This window comes from Felis catus, chromosome F1 (assembly GCF_018350175.1).
Source record: "Felis catus isolate Fca126 chromosome F1, F.catus_Fca126_mat1.0, whole genome shotgun sequence".
Classification (NCBI taxonomy): Eukaryota; Metazoa; Chordata; class Mammalia; order Carnivora; family Felidae; genus Felis; species Felis catus.
Window position 1 is genome coordinate 36,303,967 of NC_058384.1, and position 25,138 is coordinate 36,329,104.

Consider the following 25,138-nt stretch of genomic DNA (forward strand, 5'->3'; position numbering starts at 1 on the left):
ACCACCTATTATCATAAGCATTTCAGAACACATTGTAATTGTAATAATAATCCTATGAGGTAATTACAAGTAGTGGTCCCGTTTTTCAGGTGTAGAGACTGAGATATGGAAAGATTAAGGAATTGCCAAAGATCACACAGCCAATAAGTGGCTGTGCCAGGTTTCCAAACTGGGTCATTTGGCTTTGGAGTCTGAGCTTGCACCCACTCCCCTTACGATGCCTAACTAACTGCTTAAAAATAATGAAGAAAATTGACCGGTCCCTATAAAGCTTCCAACAAAAGTACAGTTAACAATAACTTTATTCTAAAAATGACTTGTTCCAACAGATTAAAAAGCCACAAGCTGTTGTGTCCAATAGTTCTTTGTAAGTAACAGCTGCTCTGCATTGTGCAACTTCCCACAAGCATGCCAGAAAGTTAATATCAATTACAATTAAAGAGGAAAATTATTTTGGGTAATACAACATTTGACAAAAAGCCTTGGTAAATAAAGCACTGGCAAAGAGCTAAAATATTAACGCTGTGCTAAAACTTTTCCTTTTTTCTGTGCTGACTTTCTTAAAAGGTGTGAACTGTGAAACGGAAGTTGATGAATGTTGGTCCCAGCCCTGCCTAAATGGTGCAACCTGTCATGATGCTCTGGGGGCTTATTTCTGTGACTGTCCCGCTGGATTCCTTGGTGATCACTGCGAACTCAGTATTGATGAATGTGCCAGTCAGCCGTGTCTCCATGGAGGGCTGTGCATAGATGGACACAATAGGTACGTTTTCTCCTGTGTTTGGGCGATTGGCTTAGAGAGAACTCACTGACCAACCAACCACTACTGTACCTCTCTGGGGATTTTGGAGAGCTCATGTCCTCAGCTGAAGATGTTCACACTGCTTTCCACTTTATTTTTTTATTTTTATTTTTTAATGTTTATTGTTGAGAGAGAGAAAGAGACAGAACGTGAGCAGGGGAGGGGCAGAGAGAGAGGGAGACACAGAATCTGAAGCAGCCTCCAGGCTCTGAGCTGTCAGCACAGGGCCCGATAGGGGGCTCAAACCCATGAACTGTGAGATCATGGCCTGGGCGGAAGTCAGAACCAACTGAGCCACCCAGGAATCCCTGCTTTGCACTTTAAATGACAAAAAGTTGTAACATTCAGATTTTACTCAAAAATTCATCCTTTAGAGGTCATTTGTCCCAAGAGTGAGAATTTTCCAAGTCACTCTGGTAATCATCTAGGACTGTTTATATTACAAAAAAAATGCCAACTTTTCAATTCCACTAAACTTGTTATAGATAGGGAAAGTGCAAAAACAAAGCTATAGATTATTCTATATGTGAATATAAGGTGGTATTTACATAATTACAAGCATATAAATCAAGTGATGAAAAATAAGTCCTTTAGAAATTGTATATAAACAGTGTTGGAAAAGGCAGTGATATCAAATTGATTGTATCTTGAATGTCCAGGTGTTTGGAGACTTGGGTGAATACTTTTGAGAGAGTAGACTGGCGAGAAGTAGCTATGTGAATCTGCTCCGAAGTTGATTCTGTCATTGGCTTTTCAGCCGATTCTATCATTGGCTTTTTATTTATTATTTAAAATAATAAATAAATAAACCTTAATACAATATAAATAATAAATGTAGGTGATGGTAATTGATTATATATAAAATATTTTATTTTTTTAAAATGTTTATTTTTGAAGGAGAGGGAGAGGGAGAGAGAGACAGAGACAGAGACAGAGACAGCTAGTGGGGAGGGGCAGAAAGAGAGGGAGACACAGAATCTGAAGCAGGCTCTAGGCTCTGAGCTGTCAGCACAGAGTCTGATGCGGGGCTTGAACTTAGAAACCGTGAGATCATGACCTGAGCCAAAGTCAGAATCTTAACCGACTGAGTCACTCAGGTGCCCCTATAGAAAATAGTTTAAAAAGAACTATCTGATACCTGTTTAAACCACAAATACCGAATTATCAAATGCATGGCAATTTGAACAACATTAGTATTTAATGTTTTGTTGGATCCTTCAGCAGCTCAGTGGAAGGCAAGCTGAGCATTCATATTCTCACATTACATTAGATGTCCAAAGTTCAGGGAAGTTAGGTGACTCCCACAAGTTCACACAGTTAATTCTTTGTAGAAGAAAGACTAGAATCCAATTCTTCTTGATTTAATAAGTAAGATACAGTTTATCCCAAATCTAAGTTTCAAAGAGAATCAGACTCGAAAGGGGAGGAGTAAAAGGCACATGTACTTCACATATATCCAGCAAAATAATGTGATTTTAAATAGAACAATGTAGTTGTGTGTTTCTTTTGTAAACTCTAAAGTATAACTTTTTTTTTTTTAATTTTTTTTTCAATGTTTATTTATTTTTGGGACAGAGAGAGACAGAGCATGAACGGGGGAGGGGCAGAGAGAGAGGGAGACACAGAATCGGAAACAGGCTCCAGGCTCCGAGCCATCAGCCCAGAGCCTGACGCGGGGCTCGAACTCACAGACCGTGAGATCGTGACCTGGCTGAAGTCGGACGCTTAACCGACTGCGCCACCCAGGCGCCCCTAAAGTATAACTTTTAATGACATTTCACGTCTTGATTCTGACTTTCAGTTTTACCCAAATCATTCTCCAGTGACAAGAATCTATATTCCCCAAGGCAGATTACTGACCAACATGTAGACTGACCAGAATGGAAGTTTCCACACATGTACTGCAGAGGAAGAGCAGGAGGTCCCCCCATCCATGCTTTACTGCCTCCAGGAAACATCAGGACAGAAAATACACAAAGCTTTTGCTTCTTATGGAGATGCAAACAAAACAAGGCTACTGAACCTTGCCACCTTTCAATTCTTTGTGTAATGTGCCATGGATAATTTTTCTGTTTTACCCTTCTCTCTCTTAGTACCTAAATTTTGGGAAGATGAGTACAAGGTCAACAAATACAACCTGACTTTAGTTTCCCACAACAAAAATGAACACATTTTCTATGAGGTTTATGGGAAGGTCAGAAACTATACACCCAAGAAACAAAAAACAAACAAGTTTCTTGTAGACCAAAGGGATATGCAAATAGAGTTTCCAGGAATTGGGGCCCACTAACCAGCCTCTAGTACAGGGCTCTTGTCTCTAATGTCTTATATATAGCAGATTTTTAGTAAGTATTTTAATTAGTAAGAGGATTTCTCACTAGCAATACATAACAAATTATAGTGGCTTAATACATTTGCTAATATTTCAGTTTCCTTAGTGAAATCTTCTTATCTGTGTTTGGTGGTAAACATTCACACAAGCCATAGTGAACAGAACTCTAAGTCTTTGTAAGTTCATAGGTGTTCTTTCCCCTAGACCTTCATTTCATCAAAGCCGAGTGTGCAACCCCATGTTTTTATAATACTAAATCCTTGAGGAGATCCCATATAAATTAAAAGCTCCTCTCGATAAAGTCGACAAGTATCCCCATCAGATTTGTGTTTTGAGTCTCTCAGATAATCTCACTCAACCAATGAATGGATAGAAATAGCAAGACTAAAATATTCCTGTAATCTAAAAATAAGAGAACGTAAGTCACAATTTATATAATAAGGGCTTTTCCTGTTTTTTAAAATAATTTATTGTTTCATTTTTCATAAAGGACCTTATTAATGGGCTGTAAATATAAAAGAGCACCACAGTGGTATAAATCATTCTCTACTGCCTTCACAAATATTAACAACTTTATTTAGTACTACTTAGTAATAATTTATTCCGTGTTTTCTGATGTTTCAGATACCATGTCTATTCTTTCTATGCACATTCAATTATCACAATAACCCTGTGACGTAGGTACTATTGTCTTCAATTTATGGATGAGGAAACTGAAGCAAATAATCATGGTTTCCAAATAATTTTGCATGAAATTTTTAAAGATTATCATAAATTTTAAAAGATAATCAGGTACCAGTATGGAAATACATAACGTGTTCAGGTTTGTAGAGATAATTCCCCAGAGTTTTTGAGACAAGTGTTAAAGCCATGCCTGGGGTCTCAGACTGATGGACAGGGGAAGAGACAGGATAAAGGTACTTGATCTCAATATGACCAAGAGTTGATGTGAAAATTTCATTTTACTCTCCAGCTATAGCTGTAACTGCATGGATAGTGGATTCACAGGGACACATTGTGAGACCCTGATGCCTCTATGTTGGTCAAAACCCTGTCACAATAATGCTACATGTGAGGACAGTGATGACAATTACACTTGTCACTGCTGGCCTGGTAAGTGACAAAATATCTTCCACCAACTTTTTTTTTTTTTTTTTTTTTTTTTTTTTGCTTAGAGTAGAAACAAACCACTTATGGCAAACGTAAACTAAAAAATCTTACTGTTAAAGGTTTAAAACCAACTCTTTCTTCTAGATTCTGTTTTTTATTAAGTTATTTTTTATTGTTTATTTGTTTTTGAGAGAGAGAAAGAGAGTGTGAACAGGGGAGGGGCAGAGAGAGAGAGAGAGAGAGAGAGGGAGACACAGAATCTGAAGCAGGCTCCAAGCTCTGAGCTGTCAGCACAGAGCCCAATGTGGGGCTCAAACCCACGGGCCACGAGATCATGACCTGAGCTGAAGTCGGACACTTAACCGAGTGAGCCACCCAGGCACCCCACTAGTTATCATTGTTCAACTGAATTCTTCATTGCTCACACATACCTACTGCTACACTATGCATTGTCTAAAGTAGGTTACCATGTGCCTAATCGTTAGAACCATCTAGAGGAAACAGAGAGGAGAAAATGAATAGAAGAATCAATTTTAGCATGGTCTTCATGGAGAAAAATTCACTTGAAGATGCTTCCTTTTCTTCCAAGATATTTTCACTGATACCTAGAATATATTGAAACCCATGAAACAATATTAAAACCCTAGGAGACTGTATTATATTTCATAGTCAATATAATTACAATGGTCCCATAGAGGGTATGGAATGATTATTCCAGAAATAGGTGTATTCTCCTCAGAATTTATAATATAATTGAAATTATTAGTTTAATATACATAAACCATAACTAAAAATTACACATAAAGGGTAATTAGGCTGGAATGTAGAGGTAATACCAGAATCAGTAGAAAACATTATATAACACTTGATCCAACAAGTCACGTGTAAATATTGCTGTTAGTTTTATCAAAAAAACTGCTTAACATATTTTTTTTAATTTTTTTTTCAACGTTTTTTATTTATTTTTGGGACAGAGAGAGACAGAGCATGAACGGGGGAGGGGCAGAGAGAGAGGGAGACACAGAATCGGAAACAGGCTCCAGGCTCTGAGCCATCAGCCCAGAGCCCGACGCGGGGCTCGAACTCACGGACCGCGAGATCGTGACCTGGCTGAAGTCGGACGCTTAACCGACTGTGCCACCCAGGCGCCCCTAACATATTTTTAACCTAATTCTCACTGGGATTTCACTGATAGAAATAAGAGAGCATTTCATGTCTTCTTTCTTGATCCACTGGAAAATAATGATAAACATATGATTATTTAAAATCTTGTTGTTACAAGCTTACTAATCATCTATCCCCTTGTGCCTTTCATTTTACTGTCTAAGGAAAAAGTAATCCTGTGGTTGGGGAGGAAGCATGGAGACTGGGGTCAAGTTGTTAGTAGCTTCCTATTGAAAGGCATCTCACTACCTAAGGGACATTTAATATACTTTGGCTAAATGTATTTCGTAGGTAAAACAAACAAACAAGTAAACGTGAAAGTGTAAAAGGAAGTTGGGAATTCGGTGGCTCGGAAATCTTTGTAGGTTGTGTCTGCCCACTTCCAGGTAATGAACGGGGCATGTTTTGTTATCCTTTGGTCATTGGCTTGATTTACATACTGAAAATACTCCAAAATGTGTTTTTCACATTCTTGTCATCCATCAGCACTCAACATTCACACAACGCCCTGTAAAGGATCTCTATCTGGAAGCAGAGGTAGAGTGGACAGTTGGGGAATAGAACAAATCCATCACTTCTTAACTGAGTGACCTAGTTGGTCACCTCTTCATTCTTCAGCTCCTCATCTGTAAATGAGGGATGAAAAATGACTTGTAGTATTAAGAAGAATAAAATTATAAAAGTAGAGCCTGGAACATATTAGGTACTCAGAAAAAAAAAAAGCAACTATTATTACGTACCAGGTTCTACAACAGGAGGTAGGAATTACATATGAGAATATTTTCTGTTCTCTAGAGGGTTTGTAATGAAGTCAGACAGTTAAGAAGACCTACCTTAAAAAAGACAAATCAATATGTGTTCCACTCATTCATGGATTCAATCATTTAAACCACATGGAGTTCAGTATAATTTATATATATCAGGGGTCTGGAATCAAAAAGACATGGTCTCTTCTTCCAAGGAATTTAAATTCTAGTTGGGAGACAGTGTGAAAAAATGTGTATAGTATGATTTTTGGTACAATAAAAAGCTATAATAAATTCTGTAACCGGGAATAAAGGGAGAGGTACAGAGATGGCCTGACCCAATAGGCAGCATTTTAGAAAATTTGAAAGATCACTAAGCATATTCCAGAAATGTACTCACTGGCTGTGTGATATTGGACAAGAAACTTTACTTCTCTGAGCTTCAGTTTCCCCATCTGCAAAGCAAAGATGATAATGACATCCACTTCACAGAGTTGCTTTAGAGATAAATCCAGTAATATATATAAAGTTCCTAGCTCAGCCTAGACCATAGTAAGCACTCAGTAAATGTTAACTAGGTACCAAAATTAGGAGACTGAGTGTTCTAGACCCCCATGGCTAGCACATAGCAGCCCATTATTTGTCTAGGGAAAGAAGAGAAGGAGGAAAAGGAGGACAGAAGGAAGAAAGGGCTGCAGGCACACATGGAAAGGAGCATATCCAATTGTAGAACTTTAAATGATTGTTCCAAAATGCTGGACTACATAGGGTTGGCTGGTGGTACAGAGCTGGGGCTGGGGGACAAGACAGGGCTCAAGCCAGATCACATACTGTTTGTCTGCCCTGCACACTGTGGGGCAGAGAGATACCATAACCTGCCCTGTTGATTTAAAAAGAACTCTTTGGAACTTTAGTGGAAGATGATTGAGAGAAATAAAATGAAAGGCAGGGAGTCTAGCTTAAAAAATGTTGTGCACTATTTTAAACAAGAGATAAGGCTATTTGCCAGAACTACAACCTCATGTCAAGAGAGACATGATGTGGAAATTAAGAAAGGGGCACAGACTTAGGGCAGGTCTGCTTCTGAGTTTCTTTCTTGGGTGAGTGGAACAATGGTGATTTTGCCCAGATAGAAAATTCAGAATTTCCTTACACCCTATCCTTACTGTTACATATAAAGAGAAGATTTCATGCTACAAGCTACCCTGTATCTAAGAAACAAGACCACCACAACTGAAGGCAATGGCAAGAACCCACCACTGTAATTGCCTGGGGTCCACATGTCAAAAGTAATTAATTACAAGAAGTGTCATTCATTTTAAATGCTTATCTTAAAAGTTTTCATGTTACCCAGGTAAGAGCGGATTTGTTTAAAAAAAGAATAACATAAGAACCCTGGGGACTTGACTCAATATCATATTGTTTCTTCATACAAAGTTTATGGAGAAACTTGTTAAAACTATTGAATATAGCCTTGGCTGAAGGAATCTATTTATATACATAGTTAAAGGGAGCAGCAGACAGAATTCCCACAGGGCCCCAGTGGTGGGGACAGGGCTGGGAAGACCGTAAATCAGAACCTTCCTAATGTTCACTGTAGGAATAGGATAATATATGAGTCAGAAAGCAAAAAAGGATTTATGAAGGCTTTAAATTACTTCCTAACCTGGCCTGCACATGAGTCTTGAGACTTACTCCGAGAAGAAAATTGAAAATAGTTGGAACGTTCTTCAATAAGTTCACTGTAGCACAACAAATACCAGTTTACAAAAACTTGTAAAAAAGTAGATATTCAGGTTTAAGAGACGTAGGGTTCTTGGGGGGAGGTCACCACAAAGGATTGTGATCTGACATGTGCTTTTAGTTTCCTTTTTCATCTAAGTGTCTTCTTCAGATGACTGAGACAGACCCCAAGGGTCATATGTGACATATGTATTATACCGTTGAGCAACAGAATTTATGTTGTGGTTATGATTTGACATATGAACCCATTCAGGTTTTTTATTAAAATTACAAAATGAGCAATTATATCATGTTTTGATTATTAACTTATTAATAGTCAATTCTCTAATTTACTTGAAAAACTAGAATTATAATTTAAATAGCTATTGCTATTTGACTCTCATTCAGTCGTTGATTGCAAGTCTACTATTTATGCATTGCTCAGTATTGGAAGGGTGAATAAATAAAAAGCAGTCCCTGCTTTTGTGGAGCTTAAAGTCTATTGAGGGAAGCAACTATACATAAAAATAACAAAAATAATAAAAATTATTATATGAGCAATGAAAGAGATAACTGGGTGATATGAGAGAAAGCGAAGGGATCATACTTAGATCTGTTCAAGAGGAAAAGTCATTCTGAGAAAAGTCATACAAGATTAAGTCTCAAAACTAAACATTAGCCAACCATGGTCTTGGAGGAGGATATTCTAGTAGAGGGAACCGTGTCATAAAGGCCCTGGGGGAGAAGACATTCTAGGGAAGGAATTTAGAGATGGGATGGAGGCCAGATAATAAAAGGCATTTTAGGTTAGGGATTTTGAATTTTAGTTTGTGTGAAAGCAGAAGCCATTGGATGATTTTAAAATAAAGAAATACCATGATCAGATTTATAAGTTTTATAATTTTGGATTGTAAATTTAAAAACATATTTCTCAGAGGAGTTAAGTGACATTGCAAAGATCTTTAGTTGACTGTGAAGTCACTTGTATTATAGATCAAATTATGTTCCTTTAAGAACTTCGTATATCAGCTTATATATGTATAGTGCTATATAAATAATCTTATAAATCAATAGGAAAGACAGTCTAATGGGAAAAACAAGAAAAAGTCATGAAATGATTTTTTTTTAATTTGCAGAAAAGTTAAATTCAGTAGTAACTGGGAAAAATGTAAACCCAAATAGCAATGAAGTATTATTTTTTTATCTAACCAACTGTTAAAAAATTTTATTTGGTAATAGCAAATGTTGGCAAGGACTTGGAGCTATATGCACAGTCTTCCAGTGCTAGTAAGTACATAGATGGTGAAACTACTCCAGGTTTTTATCCGTATCTATTAAAATAAATGTATATAACCTATAACCTAGAAATTCCACCTCTAGGCATAGACCCCAGTGTTAGACTCAGATATTTGCTCAAGCATGAATATATAATGATAGTATCCACTGCAACATTGTTTGTACTAGCAAAACATGTATCAGTCCACTAAGTGCATGTTTAAATTATGGTACTTTGATGTTACAGAATACTTGGCAATAGTTAAAAATTATGTTAGATATATATTACTAACATGGATAGATTGTTCAAAGGAGTGAAAAAAGTAAGCTCCAGAAGCAGGTATATAGTGGAATTGCACTTATGTCAACACACAGACACAAATTATATGTATATGTATATGTATATGTATATGTATATGTATATGTATATTTATGTATGTGAATATATGTAGTTTTTTAAACAGGTGCACATGTATGTAAAACCAAAGAAAGAGTTCTGGCATGAACTGTCTTTTATATATAATATTTAATATATATATATATTATATATAATATTTTTATAAAGTACTAAATAATTAATGTTCTATTGTTTTTATTCTTGTCTGTAATAAAATGAGTCAGCTAAATCCATTCAAATACAAAATAATTTTTTATTCTGTCTTACTCAGTGTGCAGAAGTAATCATTTACCTGTACTTTGAGTTTTAAGAAAAGAATTTAGGGTTGGCTATGTGCATACTGCTGACTTTTTGGCTATTTTCTTACATATTTTTTTCTTGCTAAAAATTCAGCATTTGAGGAATTGGAGTCTTTAAGATAAATGGGAAATCAGGGTTATCCTCAAGTCCTATTTTTATTTCAAGCCTTATTAATCAAGTCTTTTAAAAATATTCATCACTATTATACAAGTGATTCCTTTGCTACTGCTATTTTCAAAGAGGCCTTAACCAACCTCTTTGACCTCAGCCGCAGCAACTTCTTACTGTACACATCTCCAAAGGCAAGGGAAATAAAAGCAAAAATGAACTATTGGAACCTCATCAAGATAAAAAGCTTCTACAGAGCAAAGGAAACAATCAACGAAACTAAAAGGCAACCAACGGAATGGGAAAAGATATTTGCAAATGACATATCGAGTAAAGGGTTAGTATCCAAACTCTATAAAGAACTTAACAAACTCAACACTCTAAAAACAAATAATCCAATGGAGAAACAGTCAGAAGGTATGAATAACCACTTTTCCCAAGAAGACATCCAGATGGCTCACAGACACATGACAAGATGTTCAACATTGTTCATTATCAGAGAAATACAAATCAAAACTGCATTGAGATACCACCTCACACCAGTCAGAGGGGCTAAAATTAACAACTCAGGAAACAACAGATGTTGGCAAGGATGTGGATAAATGGGAACCCTCTTGCACTGTTGGTGGGAATGCAAACTTGTGCAGCCACTCTGGAAAACAGTGTGGAGGTTCCTCAAAAAATGAAAATAGAACTACCCTGTGGCCCAGCAATAACACTACTAGGAATTTATCCAAGGGATACAGGAGCGCTGATTCATAGAGGCACATGCACCCCCAATGTTTATAACAGTGCTATCAACAATAGCTAAATTATGGAAAGAGCCCAAATGTCCATCAACTGATGAATAAAGAAGATGTGGTATACACACACACACACACACACACACACACACACACACACAATGGAATACTACTTGGTGATGAAAAAGAATGAAATGTTGCCATTTGCAATAACGTGGATGGAACTGGTGGGTATTATGCTAAGTGAAATAAGTCAGAGAAAGACATATCATGTTTTCATTCATATATGGAATTTGAGAAACTTAACAGAAGACCGTAGGGGAAAAGAAGGAAAAAAATAGTTCAAACAGAGAGGGAGGCAAACCGTAAGAGACTCTTAAACACAGAGAACAAACTGAGGGTTGATGGGGGTGGGGGGCTGGGAGCAGGAAACATGAGTGATGGGCATTAAGGAGGACACTTGCTGGGATGAGCATGGGGTGTTGATGTAAGTGATGAACCACGGGAATCTACTCCTGAAGCCAAGAGTACACTGTATATACTGTATGTTAGCAAACTTGACAATAAATTATGTTAAAAAATACATAAATAAAATGTTAAAAATTGGACTTGCAAAATTAAAAAAAAAAAAAAGGAAGCCTTCCTTTACCATTTTCTTCTTGCTAGCTCCTTGAGAGCAGCACGTTGTCTTGTGAATTGGTGGCAGCACAGTGATCGGCCTCCTTTGAGGCATTAAACTCTACGGTTGAGGATCTTTGACTTAGCAGCTTCTCTGAACTTTTATCCTGCAGGATACACAGGTACCCAGTGTGAGACTCACATCAATGAATGCAACAGTAACCCCTGCCACTCTGGTGGGGCGTGTGTGGAGCTGTCCTCAGAGAAACAATACGGACACAGTGCTCAGCTGCCTTCTTCATTCAGCTACCCTGAAGCCTCAGGTTATGTTTGTATCTGTCCCCCTGGACTCACAGGTGAGGACAAGGGGAGGGGAGATGCCTTGACTTTTTAGCACTTTATGGCAGATCATGCATTTAACCAAATGGTGTAATAGCAGTAAGATCCGTGCTGTATAAACTCTGCTGCTGTGGTACAAAGGGTCCCCCTTGTGGGCATGAAAAACAGCGTATTTCATAAGTCATAATTCTTCAAATCATGAGGAAAATGTTAAAAATAAGGATAAAAGAGGTGTATAAAGGGGAAAGATTTTTTATGCATTATACTGGGAATTGGAGCCTGCCTCAAATCCTTTACTTTATAAACAGAAAATGTTGAAATTTTTATGTTACTAAATTTTATAATGATGCTAACTTTTTGTGTTATTCATATTTGCCTGTAAAAGGTTAATGCACTTATTTATATTTACACTGAGAACAATTATCTAGTCTCAAGGAATATTCGTCCCCTACTTTATAGCTAATGTTGTTCATGTATGTCAAATGTAAACGATTTTATCTTTCTCTTATGCGGAACATTCTTACGCTGAAACCCAGGGGAGGTTTGCGTGTGTGTTTCCCAATGAGCACTTGTGTTTGTGTCTGCTTCCGTGTTCTGAACATTTTCAGAAGTTTGGAGGCAGTCCCCATATTTGGTAATGAGTAGCGGCTGACCTACTACTGCATAGACACCACTGAAAAAACTAATTACAATCTAACTTTTCCATCTTACTCTTTTTTCAATAGATTAATTGATACCTGAGGAAAACATTTAGGTTGTTATTGAAGATTTCTGAAAAAAGTAAATAAGGAATAAGAAAACAGGGGAAAATTTTCACTTATATTTTCACTTACTGTTCCCTTTTAGAGTTTCAGTTGCGAAGTTTAATGATCTTTGATTCATGGCACTTAAGTTTGCTATAGAAGACATTTCCTTAATCACTGTCCCCTCTATGAGAACACATAGGAGAAAAATCTCCCCAGTGTCAATGTCAGGAGAAGTAATATTTTTCCTGACCAACTTCTAGCTTGCATGCTTTTTCCCTTAGTAAAAAGCATGCAAAAAAAATCTTGATAAATGATAAAAAGCATGAAATAAATTGTGGAATGCATCATATTTGCCGATCATACAGTCTGCTAGAAATCTTATCAGCTAATGTGAGTTCTATAAGCATACAGTTTTTTTCTGGAATATATTTATGTATTTACCTTACCTGGGATTATTTAAGTTTCCTATTTCTTATAGATGCCTTTTTTTTTCTTATTTTTTAAAAAAATATTTGATCTTGGTATAGTATATGTATTTTTGTCAGCTATTTTAAATTCTTCTTGAAACAGGTTAGGGGAGTTATAAATTTTTTCAATGTTACATTTAGGTCTATAAAGAGGAAATTATATCGAAGTTAGAGGCCATTGTAAATATTGCCTCATTAGACAAAAGGACATAATTGACCAATGAATCTGCAGATCCAAACAGGAGAGGCACTTGAATGTTCTGGAAAAGTATGTTGGCCTCAATTTTTGACAAGCTGCCAAGAATGACTATATGGATAAAGAAGTCCTGGCTGTCCCAAATCTCTATGGCTTAATGAAATCAGTTATTTTTCACGGATGTAAATTCCAAAAATGGGTTCTCATGATCAGTTGTCCTCTAAATGGTGATTCAGTGTCACAAGCTCTTCTCTCTTTTTTTCCATCTTCAAAAATGGTTTCCAAGTTTCTCATGCTCTTCTGCAGCAAGCCACTACAGGAGGAAAGAAAATGGAGCATGGCATCTAGGTTTTTATGGACCAATACCAAATGCAGTGGCTATCTCTTCTATTCATATTTCATTGGTCAGATTTAGTCATATGACCACATTTAACTACAGCACAGACTGAAAAATCTAGTTTTGTTGTGTACTTAAAGAGAAGAGAGATTTCGTGAGGAATTATCCACTTTGTCTTCTCATTCTCTTGATAATGCCTTTCCTAAAGCAGAAGTTTTAAATTTTAATAAGTTTATTAAATTTAATAAGCTTATTAAATTTAATAAGTTTATCAGTTATTTCTTTCATGGATCATGTCTTTAGTATTGTATCTAGAAAGTCATCAACTTACCTAAGGGTATCTAGGTTTTCGCCCATGTTATTTTCCAGACATTTTATAGTTTTGCATTTTAGATTTAGGTTTGCAGTCCATTTTGAGTTAATATTTGTGAAGGGTGTAAGGTTTTTATCTAAATTCACTTTTCCGTATGTAAATGTCCAGTTGTTCCCCTGCCATGTATTGAAAAGACTATCTTTTGTTCCTCCATGCACTGAAAAGACTATTGCTTTGCTCTTTGTATATGATCAATCGACTGTATTTACATATGTTTATTTGCAGGCTATCTGTTCTGTTCTATTTATTTATTTATGTATATTTTGCCAATACCACATGTGATTACTGTCTGGAAGTCTTGAACTTGGGTAACGTCAGTTCTCCAATATTTTTCTCTTTCAGTATTGTGTGTTGCTATTCTGGGTCCTTTGCCCATTCACATAAACTTTAGAATCAGTTTGTTCATATTTATGAGGTTATATGCTTGAATTTTGGTTGGGATTGCATCAAGTTGGGGTGAACTAATAATCTTGAAAATATTTAATCTTCGTATCCATGAACATGGGATATTTCTCCACTTATTTATGTCTTTTTTGATATCCTGTATCAGAGGTTTGTCGTTTTCCTCATATAGATTTGGTACATATTTTGATAGATTTATACCTAAGTATTCCATTTTTGAGGTGCTAATGTAAATGTGTTGTTAATTTTGAATTCCACTTGTTCATTGCTGTTGTACAGGAAAGCAATCAACTTTTGTATACTAACCTTATCCCCTGCAACTTTGCTATATGGGCTTGTTAGTTCTAGGAATTTTTTTTTTGTCAGTTCTTTCAGATTGTCTTTTTTTTAAATATGAAATTTACTGCTCCTGCCTTTTAAGAAATTCATGTTTGCATGGTATATCTTTTTCCATCCTTATACTTTCAACCTATACTTGTAATTGATTTTGAAATGAATTTCTTATAAACAGTATATTAAACACATATTGTAGGGTCAGCTTTTTAAAAAATTTATCCTGTCAATTTCTGCCTTTTTAATTAGTGTAAGTAATCATTGATATGTTCATGTTGAAGTATCTCATTTTCTTATTTTGTTTTCTTCTGGACTCCCTTGTTTTTCTTTCCTTGCCTTCCTGTGGGTTACTTGACCGTTTTTCAGGATTTCATCTTGATTTATTTATAGCACTTTTGGGTATATTGTTTTGTGTAGTTTCATGGTGGTAGTTCTGGGTATTACAGCCTATTGGTATTAACATTAACAATTTGACTGAAATAGAGGGACTTTATTTCCATTTAGATTTCTTTATCTTTCCCATTTCAGAATATCATTGTCTTGAAGATCAGATGGTATTATAGTTCTTGTTTTAATCACTACATATAATTTAGAAAACTCATGAAGAGAATTGACAGTTCTTTTCTTTCAGCATTTGAAAAAATATACACCATTTCATTCTACACACCATGGTTTAAAATCAGAAATCTGGTGTCACTGAAATTGGTGTTGCCATATAGGTAATGCATCATTTCTCTGGATGCTTGAAGAGAAAACACATGGTAGTGATAATACCTTCAATTTTGTCTTTAGCTTTCCGAATTTTATTTATGATGTGTTGGTGTCAGTTTATTTGAGTTTGTTCTATTTGGGTTTCATTCAGCTTTTCAAATCTGTGGATTTATATCTTTTGCCAAATTTAGGAAGTCTTTATTTCAAGAGCATTTTTAATTGCTTATTAAATCATTTTGTGACGATTTATTTAAAATACTTGTCAGATAATTTCAACATCTGATGCAACTCAGTGTTGATGCCAGTTTATTTTCTTTTCTCATTCAGTTAGTGGTTTTTCTGGTTCTTGGCATGATGGATGATTTTCAGTTGAATCCTTGACATTTTGGATGTTACGTTAGGAGATTCTGAGTCCTATCAGAATTAAAAAAAAAAAAAATTAGCAGGCAGTGATCTCCTTAGTTTTGGAAAATAGTCCTGACCTACTTTGGTGGGCTATGGGCCCAATGATAAGTTAAATTTCAGAGCTGTTACATTGTTATTATTTTGGTCTATTTTGTTCATGTGGTACCACAGGGCTCCCACTGGCCTCTGCTAAGGATATAAATGACACAAATTTATTTTTTATACAGCTGTAAAAGTTTACAGTTCTATCACTTATTAGATTAAAACATTTTTTCCTATCATGGTAAAAAATGCAACTCTTTATAATACATTTAGTGACAGATCACCATTCAAAGAAACCACTGGAGTTGTTAAATATAGCTACAAACTATTCTTTTTTATTATAATTAAGGATGTGTTTGTTACTCTTCACTATGTATAGAGTTACCTTCTGTGTTGAAAATGGTTATGGTTGCATATGCAATGTAATTTTCTAACATTTTTATAATTAAAAAGTGAAATATACTAGAGTAGAAATTAACTCAGAGCCCCAGAAGACAATATGCAGGGAGATAGAAATAAAGAGAGCTTGCGGTTATGGAAAGTGAGAAATAGTGAAAACAAGGAGGCAGAGAATTCTGGTGACAAGATCCAAGCCCCTCTGAAGGAAGACTAGCTTTTATCCGTGGCTTCTCTGGGAATTCCAACAAGTACAGCAAGTTATCATGGCCCAGAGAGACCAAAAGTCTCATTCAATGTTATAATTGAGAAAAATATGAAGATCCATTTAGGTATTTTAATGACTTGGAAACTCATGGGTCTGGTTGCGATAGTGGTTACTATCCTCTAATTCCCCAAAATCATTAAATAAAATTTCCTTGGCAAAATATCTTCACATACTGTCATGACTGTTTTGTCCCCATAGCTGCAGCACTCAAATTGAAATAATAATGGTGCATAAACACTTGATTTACAGGTCGATGCGTTTATTTAAACCCACATAGTCACATAATTTTAGTGGTAAGTTAAATAAACCTATAATCAAAGAAAGCCTGTCGTGGCATAACACTGTTCAGTCCATTCCAAAATCAGTAAATTAACTTTATTTTGTATGACCATCCTTGACCGTTACTGGAAGGAATGTTGGCTGCTTCTTTCTATTATGTTTTAGCTTTCCAGTTTGGGGCAATGGACTCAGTTCTAGGGATATAATAATGAAAATACATGATCTCTTCCCCCCAAAAGCGGCAAAACCATGATGAAAAAGATGCACAAAAATACAAGGCAGTGTCATAACTGCCTCAGCGAAACCATAAAAAGATACAGACAGATCAGAAGAGATGACCTATTTATGCTATTTTTGTGACATACAATTTATTAGAAGTTACAAGAATCCAAATGACTTGGTAAGTTAGCATTTTTAATACAAAGGACCATGTTAGTTTAAAGATTAAGACAGGATCCCACGACCTGTGTGCTTATCCTTGAAGCATCCTGTTCTAACCAACCAAGCTAAATTGGAAACAATTGACTAAAGTTTGTAATGTTAACATTTTGTTTCTGTTTATCAAAATATGGTAGTGATAATACCCTTAACAAGTTTCCCAACTGTCTCATAAAGCAAGTCCAATTTTCCATTCTAAATTTCATTCCCAACTCCAATTAGCATTTACTCCAACTAAAAGCAACACCATCACTGGTCTCTGGAATGCTACATTATTGCCTCTGAGGCTGGGATTTATTCTGCTTCACCCATCTGCTCTCTGCGTGGAAAGAATTGAGGAGTGCAGCAGGGGATCTTGTGAAGTCCTGGCTTCAAACCTCAGGCAGAAATAGCGGGGTTTTTAACAATAAACACCCCGATGAGAGCCACCTGGCAAAGTGACTGTCTACAGGAGCTCTCAATTCTCAGGTTCATCTGCTTCAAGCACAATGTTACTAAAAATGAAGCATTCACTTTTCCTTAAAAATTAAAACCTGTCACTTTACCTAAATCCAACTGAAATCGGCATATAGAGCCAAACATGTAGCATTGAAAGTGTCACGTATTCATGAAGTATTGAGGTATATGGGACAGTTGATATCTCCTGTCTAAAGAGAGATTTTTCAATAGGATTTGTTCATTTGCTGACTTTATGTTTTAGGCTTCTTGTTGTTCTGAGAGATTCATTGTTTTTCTTACTTACAATTTTAATTTTGAGAGTTCAGTTCCTAAATAACGTAAATATATTTGATACACATATAAGACTATTATTCTAAAAGATCAAGTGTTGCTTCAGTTTTTACTTACTTAATAAAATGTGTATTAATATTTCCAATAGATTCATCCAATTCACTTCCTCTGCCTTTGTTATGCATATTAACCTCTATACACAAAACTGTTTGTATTGTGCATGAGCACATTTTTGCTTGAACTACTTTTGGTTTTGCTATGGTAACTACAATAATTAGGAAAAGTGTGCCACCTCCTTGTACATAGATTAATTTTGAAAATCATGTTTTTGTACTTACTACCCGCGCTCTACTAAGATATTATAGCTAGTAGGAAAATGTAACGGCTATGATTTGGTAAACCAAATTTAGAACAAATACAGAGAATGGGCATATCTGTGGTACCCTAATGACAGAGATAGATAACCATGCCACCAAGGGTCTTGGCTACTTTACAGGTAAGCATCATTTTGTTGACTTGAAGTCAAATGACCTAAGGAAAAGCTCTCAAATGAATAATCAGTAGACAGATGCCAACTCTCCAAATCAAATATTCTGGCCATGTATTAGAAAAAGATTAATTTTCTAAAACAAAGGAATAACACCATTATAAATTCTTCACTAGGAAATTCATAGTTCAATTCTCAATAATTCACATTGTTATAGGTTACAGGTGCTGTCCTTGCAACTTCAAGGACCTGAATGGTACATTTTCTTTCTTTCTTTTTTTTTAGTTTTTTTTTCAACGTTTATTTATTTTTGGGACAGAGAGAGACAGAGCATGAACGGGGGAGGAGCAGAGAGAGAGGGAGACACAGAATCGGAAACAGGCTCCAGGCTCTGAGCCATCAGCCCAGAGCCTGACGCGGGGCTGGAACTCACGGACCGCGAGATCGTGACCTGGCTGAAGTCGGGCGCTTACCGACTGCGCCACCCAGGCGCCCCTGAATGGTACATTTTCATGTTGAAATCCTATTTTCCTGTGAGAGGTATGGGCTACCACCATTTAAAAAAGCTGTAAGGGCAGTAACATGTTCTAATCATATAAAGGTGTTTGTTAGTGCAAGAAATTGAACAAAATGTTCAGAGAAGAGGGTGAAGATGCTAGGATATGTGCTTGCAGTGGACCATCATATGCAAACCCTCATATGACGTCATCAACTGCATGTTTGCTTCCTGTGAGGGTGGCCATATTGACACCACATGTCATTTTCTAGCTGCCCAAGATCCCCCAAAGTTTCTTTAAGCATGGTAATCGTTGGGAAGAACAATATTAGTGACCTTGACCTGACCTAATCAATGGTTACAACCCTTATACCGAAGTTCACTGCTGTAGTTGTTTAGAGTCTGCCTTCTGACAGTAACGCAGAAGACACTTAAGAAAGACCTTTCTCCCCCATCCCTGCTTCCTTCTCCCCAACCATCTTCAAATTACATTCACCTGGAATTTTACTTGAGCCCTGAGCAGCTCAGGTCCCAGTCCTAGGGAAAGTATTCAAAACCTTAGATCAACCAAATCTCTTACAGAAGAGTCGGATCTCTTTTTACCCAAAAGAGATTATTATACCTGCTCTTGGTAAAAACCACTCCTACTTCTGTAGTGATCCTATTCACCTTCATCTAGACGTTACCTAAGAATTCCTGAAAAGTATGTAATCATAATTGACTATAACTTCCTCTAAAGTCTCTTAGAAATAATCTCACCATGACCTACAGGTGAACATACCTCAGTCCCCTCTAGATGCCCCAGCACCCAAGTCCCTTCATGCCAGGTCCACTGAGCCTCTGTCTCTTATGCCAAAATGCTCTGTGCATTGCCTAATTTCACCCAATTTCCCACCCTTTTCTGGACTGCCCACTATGTGCTAAAGATCCCAAGCGTTATTATTAAGCTCAGTTACCAATAACCTTAAGCTCTTGTCCAAACATTTCTTTCACCTACTTGCTTTAGCTGAAATCCAGCTATCTTCTCAGGATACTATTTCTTCTGCAGCCCTCTCACATGGAGGCAGTTTTCTGTTCTCCCAAATCCCAGTTAACTGGTCCTGAAAATAAGCTACATGTCCCTGTCATTTCATTGTTACTTCTAGGCAGTCGTTCCTCTCTCTTCATTCAAACGCTCAACTTATTTTAAAGCCTGCGTCTTTGGATGATGCCACCTACTTCCTGTCCTCACTGCAACCTTCTTCCTTCCTCCTGGTACCTTCCCCTCCATCACTGAAGATCTTAGTATTGTACTTTTATCATTCTCAGAGGCTTCAACACCCATGCAGAAAGTCCATGCACCCATTATGTCCCATTGGCCTACTTATTTCTAAACACCATGACTGCCACCCCACAACTTCTACTTACCCTATGATCACAGTTTTTTCATCACCAGTAACCTCACTAAAAAACAAAAACAAAAAACAAACAAAAACCAAAAAAACCCTCACTTTCAATCATTCTATTCTCTAATCATAACCTCTATTTTTTTTCCAGTTCTCTTAACTCCAAGACTTTTTTCATTGTTCCTAGTCAATTGTTCTAATATTTTTTTTCTTTACTAATTACCTCATTCCTTATCCCAGCTTGGATTTCATAGTCTAATCCTATAATTATTCCCTTGCATATACTGCCAGCAACCCTGACCCTGTCTCTCTCCATTGCACTTACCTGGCAAAAGTACTCTTATGATTAGACCTAACACTCGACCTTCTCCACATCTACAAGCAATTTGAATGTGGCTGGAGAAAATCTCACAAGTCACCCATGGCACTGATGAGTATCACTTTAAATTTATGACCCACATCTCAAGGAGGCCCTTAGCACTAGAAAACAATCCTTTGGGAGTTCCACTTCCCAAAATGACCTTTTATACTTTCTTTTCCTTCAAACTTCCAATACTCCCTTCTTTGTTACTCTAAGTTGATTTTCAGATTTCTGATTTCAGTCAAAGAAGAACTACCTGGTCTTCTCTCTACTAAACCTATTGTTGGATCTGACATTTGATTTCATCCTAATTACAAGCTCGTAAGGTAGTATGTGAATGCTTCATGGATGCTGGCAGAAGACATAAGAGTTTTGAGTCACAAAAAAAAAGGCCCACACAACAAACAGCATGAGCATCAGATTTACCTCAATTGCTCTTGCACACAAGTCCCACAGAGTTGACACTATATATATGGACCAGATGAGTATGACAGAGGCACAACTGAAGAACACTGAGATGGGGAATCCACTGTTTTTATAGAAAGCGGTATGGAGCCTACTCTTTGAGAGCGAGACATTACTTCATCCTTCACATTAACTTGCAGTCAAACCAACCCCAAGGAATGACCTGGGGCCATGCAGTCAGGGCCATGCATTCTTGGCATTCTTAGCAAGAGCCTGCAAGGATACACAAGCTCATGATGGATTGCTTCTTCCAGCAAACCATCCCATTGCCATACGGGTTCTTGGCTAAACTTGATTTTTCATATGAATATGCCACTCTATTAGCCACCCTGATTAATCGGACTGTCAGAGATTAGGACCAAATCTGTTTTATTTGCCTCATACAACGGATACTGTCGGGGCGCCTGGGTGGCTCAGTTGGTTGAGCATCCGACTTCGGCTCAGGTCATGATCTCACAGTTCGTGAGTTCGAGCCCCGCGTTGGGCTCTGTGCTGACAGCTCAGAGCCTGGAGCCTGCTTCCAATTCTGTGCCTCCCTCTCTCTCTGCCCCTCCCCTGCTCATGCTCTGTCTCTATCTCTGTCTCAAAAATAAATAAAACATTAAAAAAATTTTTAAAAAAGGATACTGTCAACAAGACTCTAAGCAATAGGATAAGGTCAGCATGTAATATTGACTTCAATTCTACTCCCCAAGGTCCTGAACTCAGCAAACGGAGTAAATCCCAGGGAAACCATTATTTCAGATAGCAAGATATAGTCTAAAGCCAGTCTGTGACTTATGCAAGGGTGTTTAGACCCACCTGGCAATTCTTTGACGTCATTACTAATAATCTCTGGGGTAACACATGAGTAACCCTCACCCTCAAAGGAAAGGCATTCTTTCACATACAAATATATAATACAGAGGAACATACTTCACTCTAGTTTGGAAATTGTTGCTAAACTTGATTTAGATCATGGTTATGTTGGTTTGGTTAATGTGGTACATTGGGCAGTGTCACTGAGTAGTTGCAGCCTTGGTTACTATGTATGACAACTCAAAGCTGCTTGGGCATCAGGAGGAGCATATAAATTTGCATTATTAGGATTGCTACAATATTATAGGTGTCCATCTGTTTGTACACATCCAAGGTTGAGAAGGGGACAGGTTTAGGAATGCCATCGGTGGTGTCAGGCATGGCAGAGTAGTTTAGGATCTCCAGGACTACAGAGTTTTTATAGCATGTAGACAAACCCAGTAGTGAAATAAACTGTCAACTACAGAAGCTGCTAGATTCAGTTAGACCATATTATTGTTTTCCAGTCGGCAATGCTGGGTCTAAGGGACAAGGAGAGTATAAATTTCCACCTTCCCCTGAACCACCTAGAGTCTAAAGTGTCCTACCCTCAAGTACTGATTGTTGTTCTCCCTTCCATGGCTATGTAACTGATGTGTTCCATCCTTGTAGCTATATCATTACCTTTTCTCCAAATATCTGCTTGAACCAATACCTTTCAGTGAAAGGAGTCAAGTATAAATATGAAAAGGTCATTTAAAAATTTTGCAGTGGTACATTATATTTTTCAAATTGGTCCAAGTGGGCCACTGTAAAAATTGGTGGCCAGTATTTTCAACCAAGTGGTCATTCTCTTTATGATCTAGGACCATGTTAGTTCAATAAAAGAATCCAGGTAGCTGAATCAAAGCCTCAATTCCTTAGTCTCCCCTTTAGGTGAGCTGCCACTCAGAATATATACAAACCAAGGTGGCCTCATTATTAATGGTAGGGGCAGAATCATGAATTTTCGAAGTAATCTATATTTTCCACCCTTTTCATTCTGATCATTGCCTAGGAGGTGGCCTACACGAGATAATTCTTTTCTGGTGATGGCTGTGTTTTGTGGCCTGCCTCAATAAAATATGTGGACCAGGAAGAGGTAAAGGAGATATAGTCAAAAATCTTCTGGGCTTGATTTTCCAAAAGGCTGCCTCACATCTCAGTGGTGCCAGAAGTCTTACCAGAGAATGAATGATAAGCAGATATGGAATAGCTGTTGAATTTCTTGGATATCTGCCAATTGTTGGTTGGCCTTTATGAGAAAAACAATACGCTCTTGTCTGGTTGTAGATAGCCTGGAAAACTGAAAATAAGAGTCAGCTGATCACACTGGAACAGCAACAATATAACCTTAAAATATGTCTATAGTGGCAAAATACCAATGTTAGTCATGCATGTGCTTAAGAGAGAGACTCTCATAGGATAGATCTATTTTTAATTTTTTGAGGAACCTCCACACTGTTTTCCAGAGTGGCTGCACCAGTTTGCATACCCTATGACCCAGCAATAGCACTGCTAGGAATTTACCCAAGGGACACAGGAGTACTGATGCATAGGGGCACTTGTACCCCAATGTTTATAGCAGCACTTTCAACAATAGTCAAATTATGGAAAGAGCCTAAATGTCCATCAAGTGATGAATGGTTAAAGAAATTGTGGTTTATATACACAATGGAGTACTACTTGGCAATGAGAAGGAATGAAATATGGCCTTTTGTAGCAACGTGGATGGAACTAGAGAGTGTTATGCTAAGCGAAACAAGTCATACAGAGAAAGACAGATACCATATGTTTTCACTCTTATGTGGAAACTGAGAAACTTAACAGAAGACCATGGGGGAGGGAGAGGGAAAAAAAAGTTACAGAGGGAGAGAGCCAAACCATAAGAGACTCTTAAAAGCTGACAACAAACTGAGGGTTGATGGGGGGTGGGAGGGAGGCGGGGTGGGTGATGGCCATTGAGGAGGGCACCTGTTGGGAGGAGCACTGGGTGTTGTATGGAAACCAATTTGACGATAAATTTCATATTAAAAAAAAGAGAGATTGAAAGAGACTCTCAGAGATCCAATGTACTCAATTTTCTAGAAAAAATATGAGGCAGAGGAAATGCTCCATGGAATGTGGCCCCCTTCACTGAAAGACAGTTAGACCAATTTTGGCAGGAGTCACAGGCATTGGTGGCTTCTAGATCACAAACATACAGTTTTTTGCTATCGCCCATGATGGTGAATGTATTGTTTTGTCCAGTATGAGAATGGAATCCAGCAGTGATGGTGGTAATAGCAGTGATCTGGGTGGTTTAAATTTGATGAGCAGCTTGATTCTAGTCAGTCTCATTAAACAATGGGTTCTTACAATAGTCATCTGTGTGATTGAACCAGACTGTCCGATTGACAGTTGAAATTTGCTTCCATAGTTCGAGGCCCTAAAGAGGGATATCTTTAGAGGTGCCTGGGTAGCTCAGTCAGTTAAGCTCCTGACTCTTGATTGCAACTCAGGTCATGATCTCACACTTCGTGAGATGGAGCCCTGTGTTGGGCTCTGTGCCGACAGCGTGGAGCCTGCTTGGGATTCTTTCTTTCTCTCTCTCTCTCAGCCCCTCCCTTGCTTGTGTGCTCTCTCTCTCTCAAAATAAATAAATAAACATTAAAAAAAAGAGGGATCTTTAATCTGTAGTCTGTTGTCTTCCAAGTGGCAGACCAGATGCCTAGGTCATTATCCATAGCCTAAGAGCTGTTTTCATAGCAAGCAGTAAGTCAGTCTGCTTTTGGTCCCAGAGAGAGATGTCACCTCAAAGTTGCTTGGTGGAAAAGAAAAAATCCCGAATATTGGCTCAGGTAAAGAATGGTCAGGTCTTGCATTCTTGGCACAGCCAGCAAGAATTTGCCGGGATCCTGAATGTTCAAGGAAGACTGACACTCTGACACCTGCCAATTTACCTGTTTTTCATTACTCACCACATCCCAGTACCTGCCCATGTTTGGACTACCTTCCATATTACACTCTCACCCAAGGCCTTCCACTCATGCATTAGGCCCTCAGTGACTCAAGGAATTTCATTTACCAATCATTTCTTCTGTATCTTGCATCATTGATTTCCACTGTATTCTAAATCACTCTCATCAACTTGGCTGTCTCCCATCTGAAATAAAAATGGTCTCTAGAATGAATCTCCAGGTGTCACCCCACTTCTCTAGGCCAACCTCTTCCAGAGAGATGTCTATACTTATTCTACTTTCTTACTCTCCCTAACCCTCTAATGTCAAGCTGCTCCCATAGCTTCAGTGAAAACTTTCTTGTCAATAATTCCCATTGTGCCAATTCAAAGCTTAGCTTTCAGTCCTCAT

At 37.5% G+C, this 25,138-nt stretch overlaps 1 protein-coding gene across 4 annotated transcripts in view; it reads left to right on the forward strand.

Annotated features, from left to right (window-relative positions):
- CRB1 (crumbs cell polarity complex component 1) overlaps positions 1-25,138 on the forward strand; it is a 212,163-nt gene that overhangs the window by 86,501 nt on the left and 100,524 nt on the right. For all 4 annotated transcript variants that reach the window (XM_045048542.1, XM_019821930.3, XM_045048540.1 and 1 more), the window contains exons 3-5: positions 568-763; positions 4,108-4,247; positions 11,491-11,673. In XM_045048542.1, the coding sequence (XP_044904477.1) occupies positions 568-763; positions 4,108-4,247; positions 11,491-11,673 (519 nt within the window). The remainder of the gene's footprint in view (positions 1-567; positions 764-4,107; positions 4,248-11,490; positions 11,674-25,138) is intronic.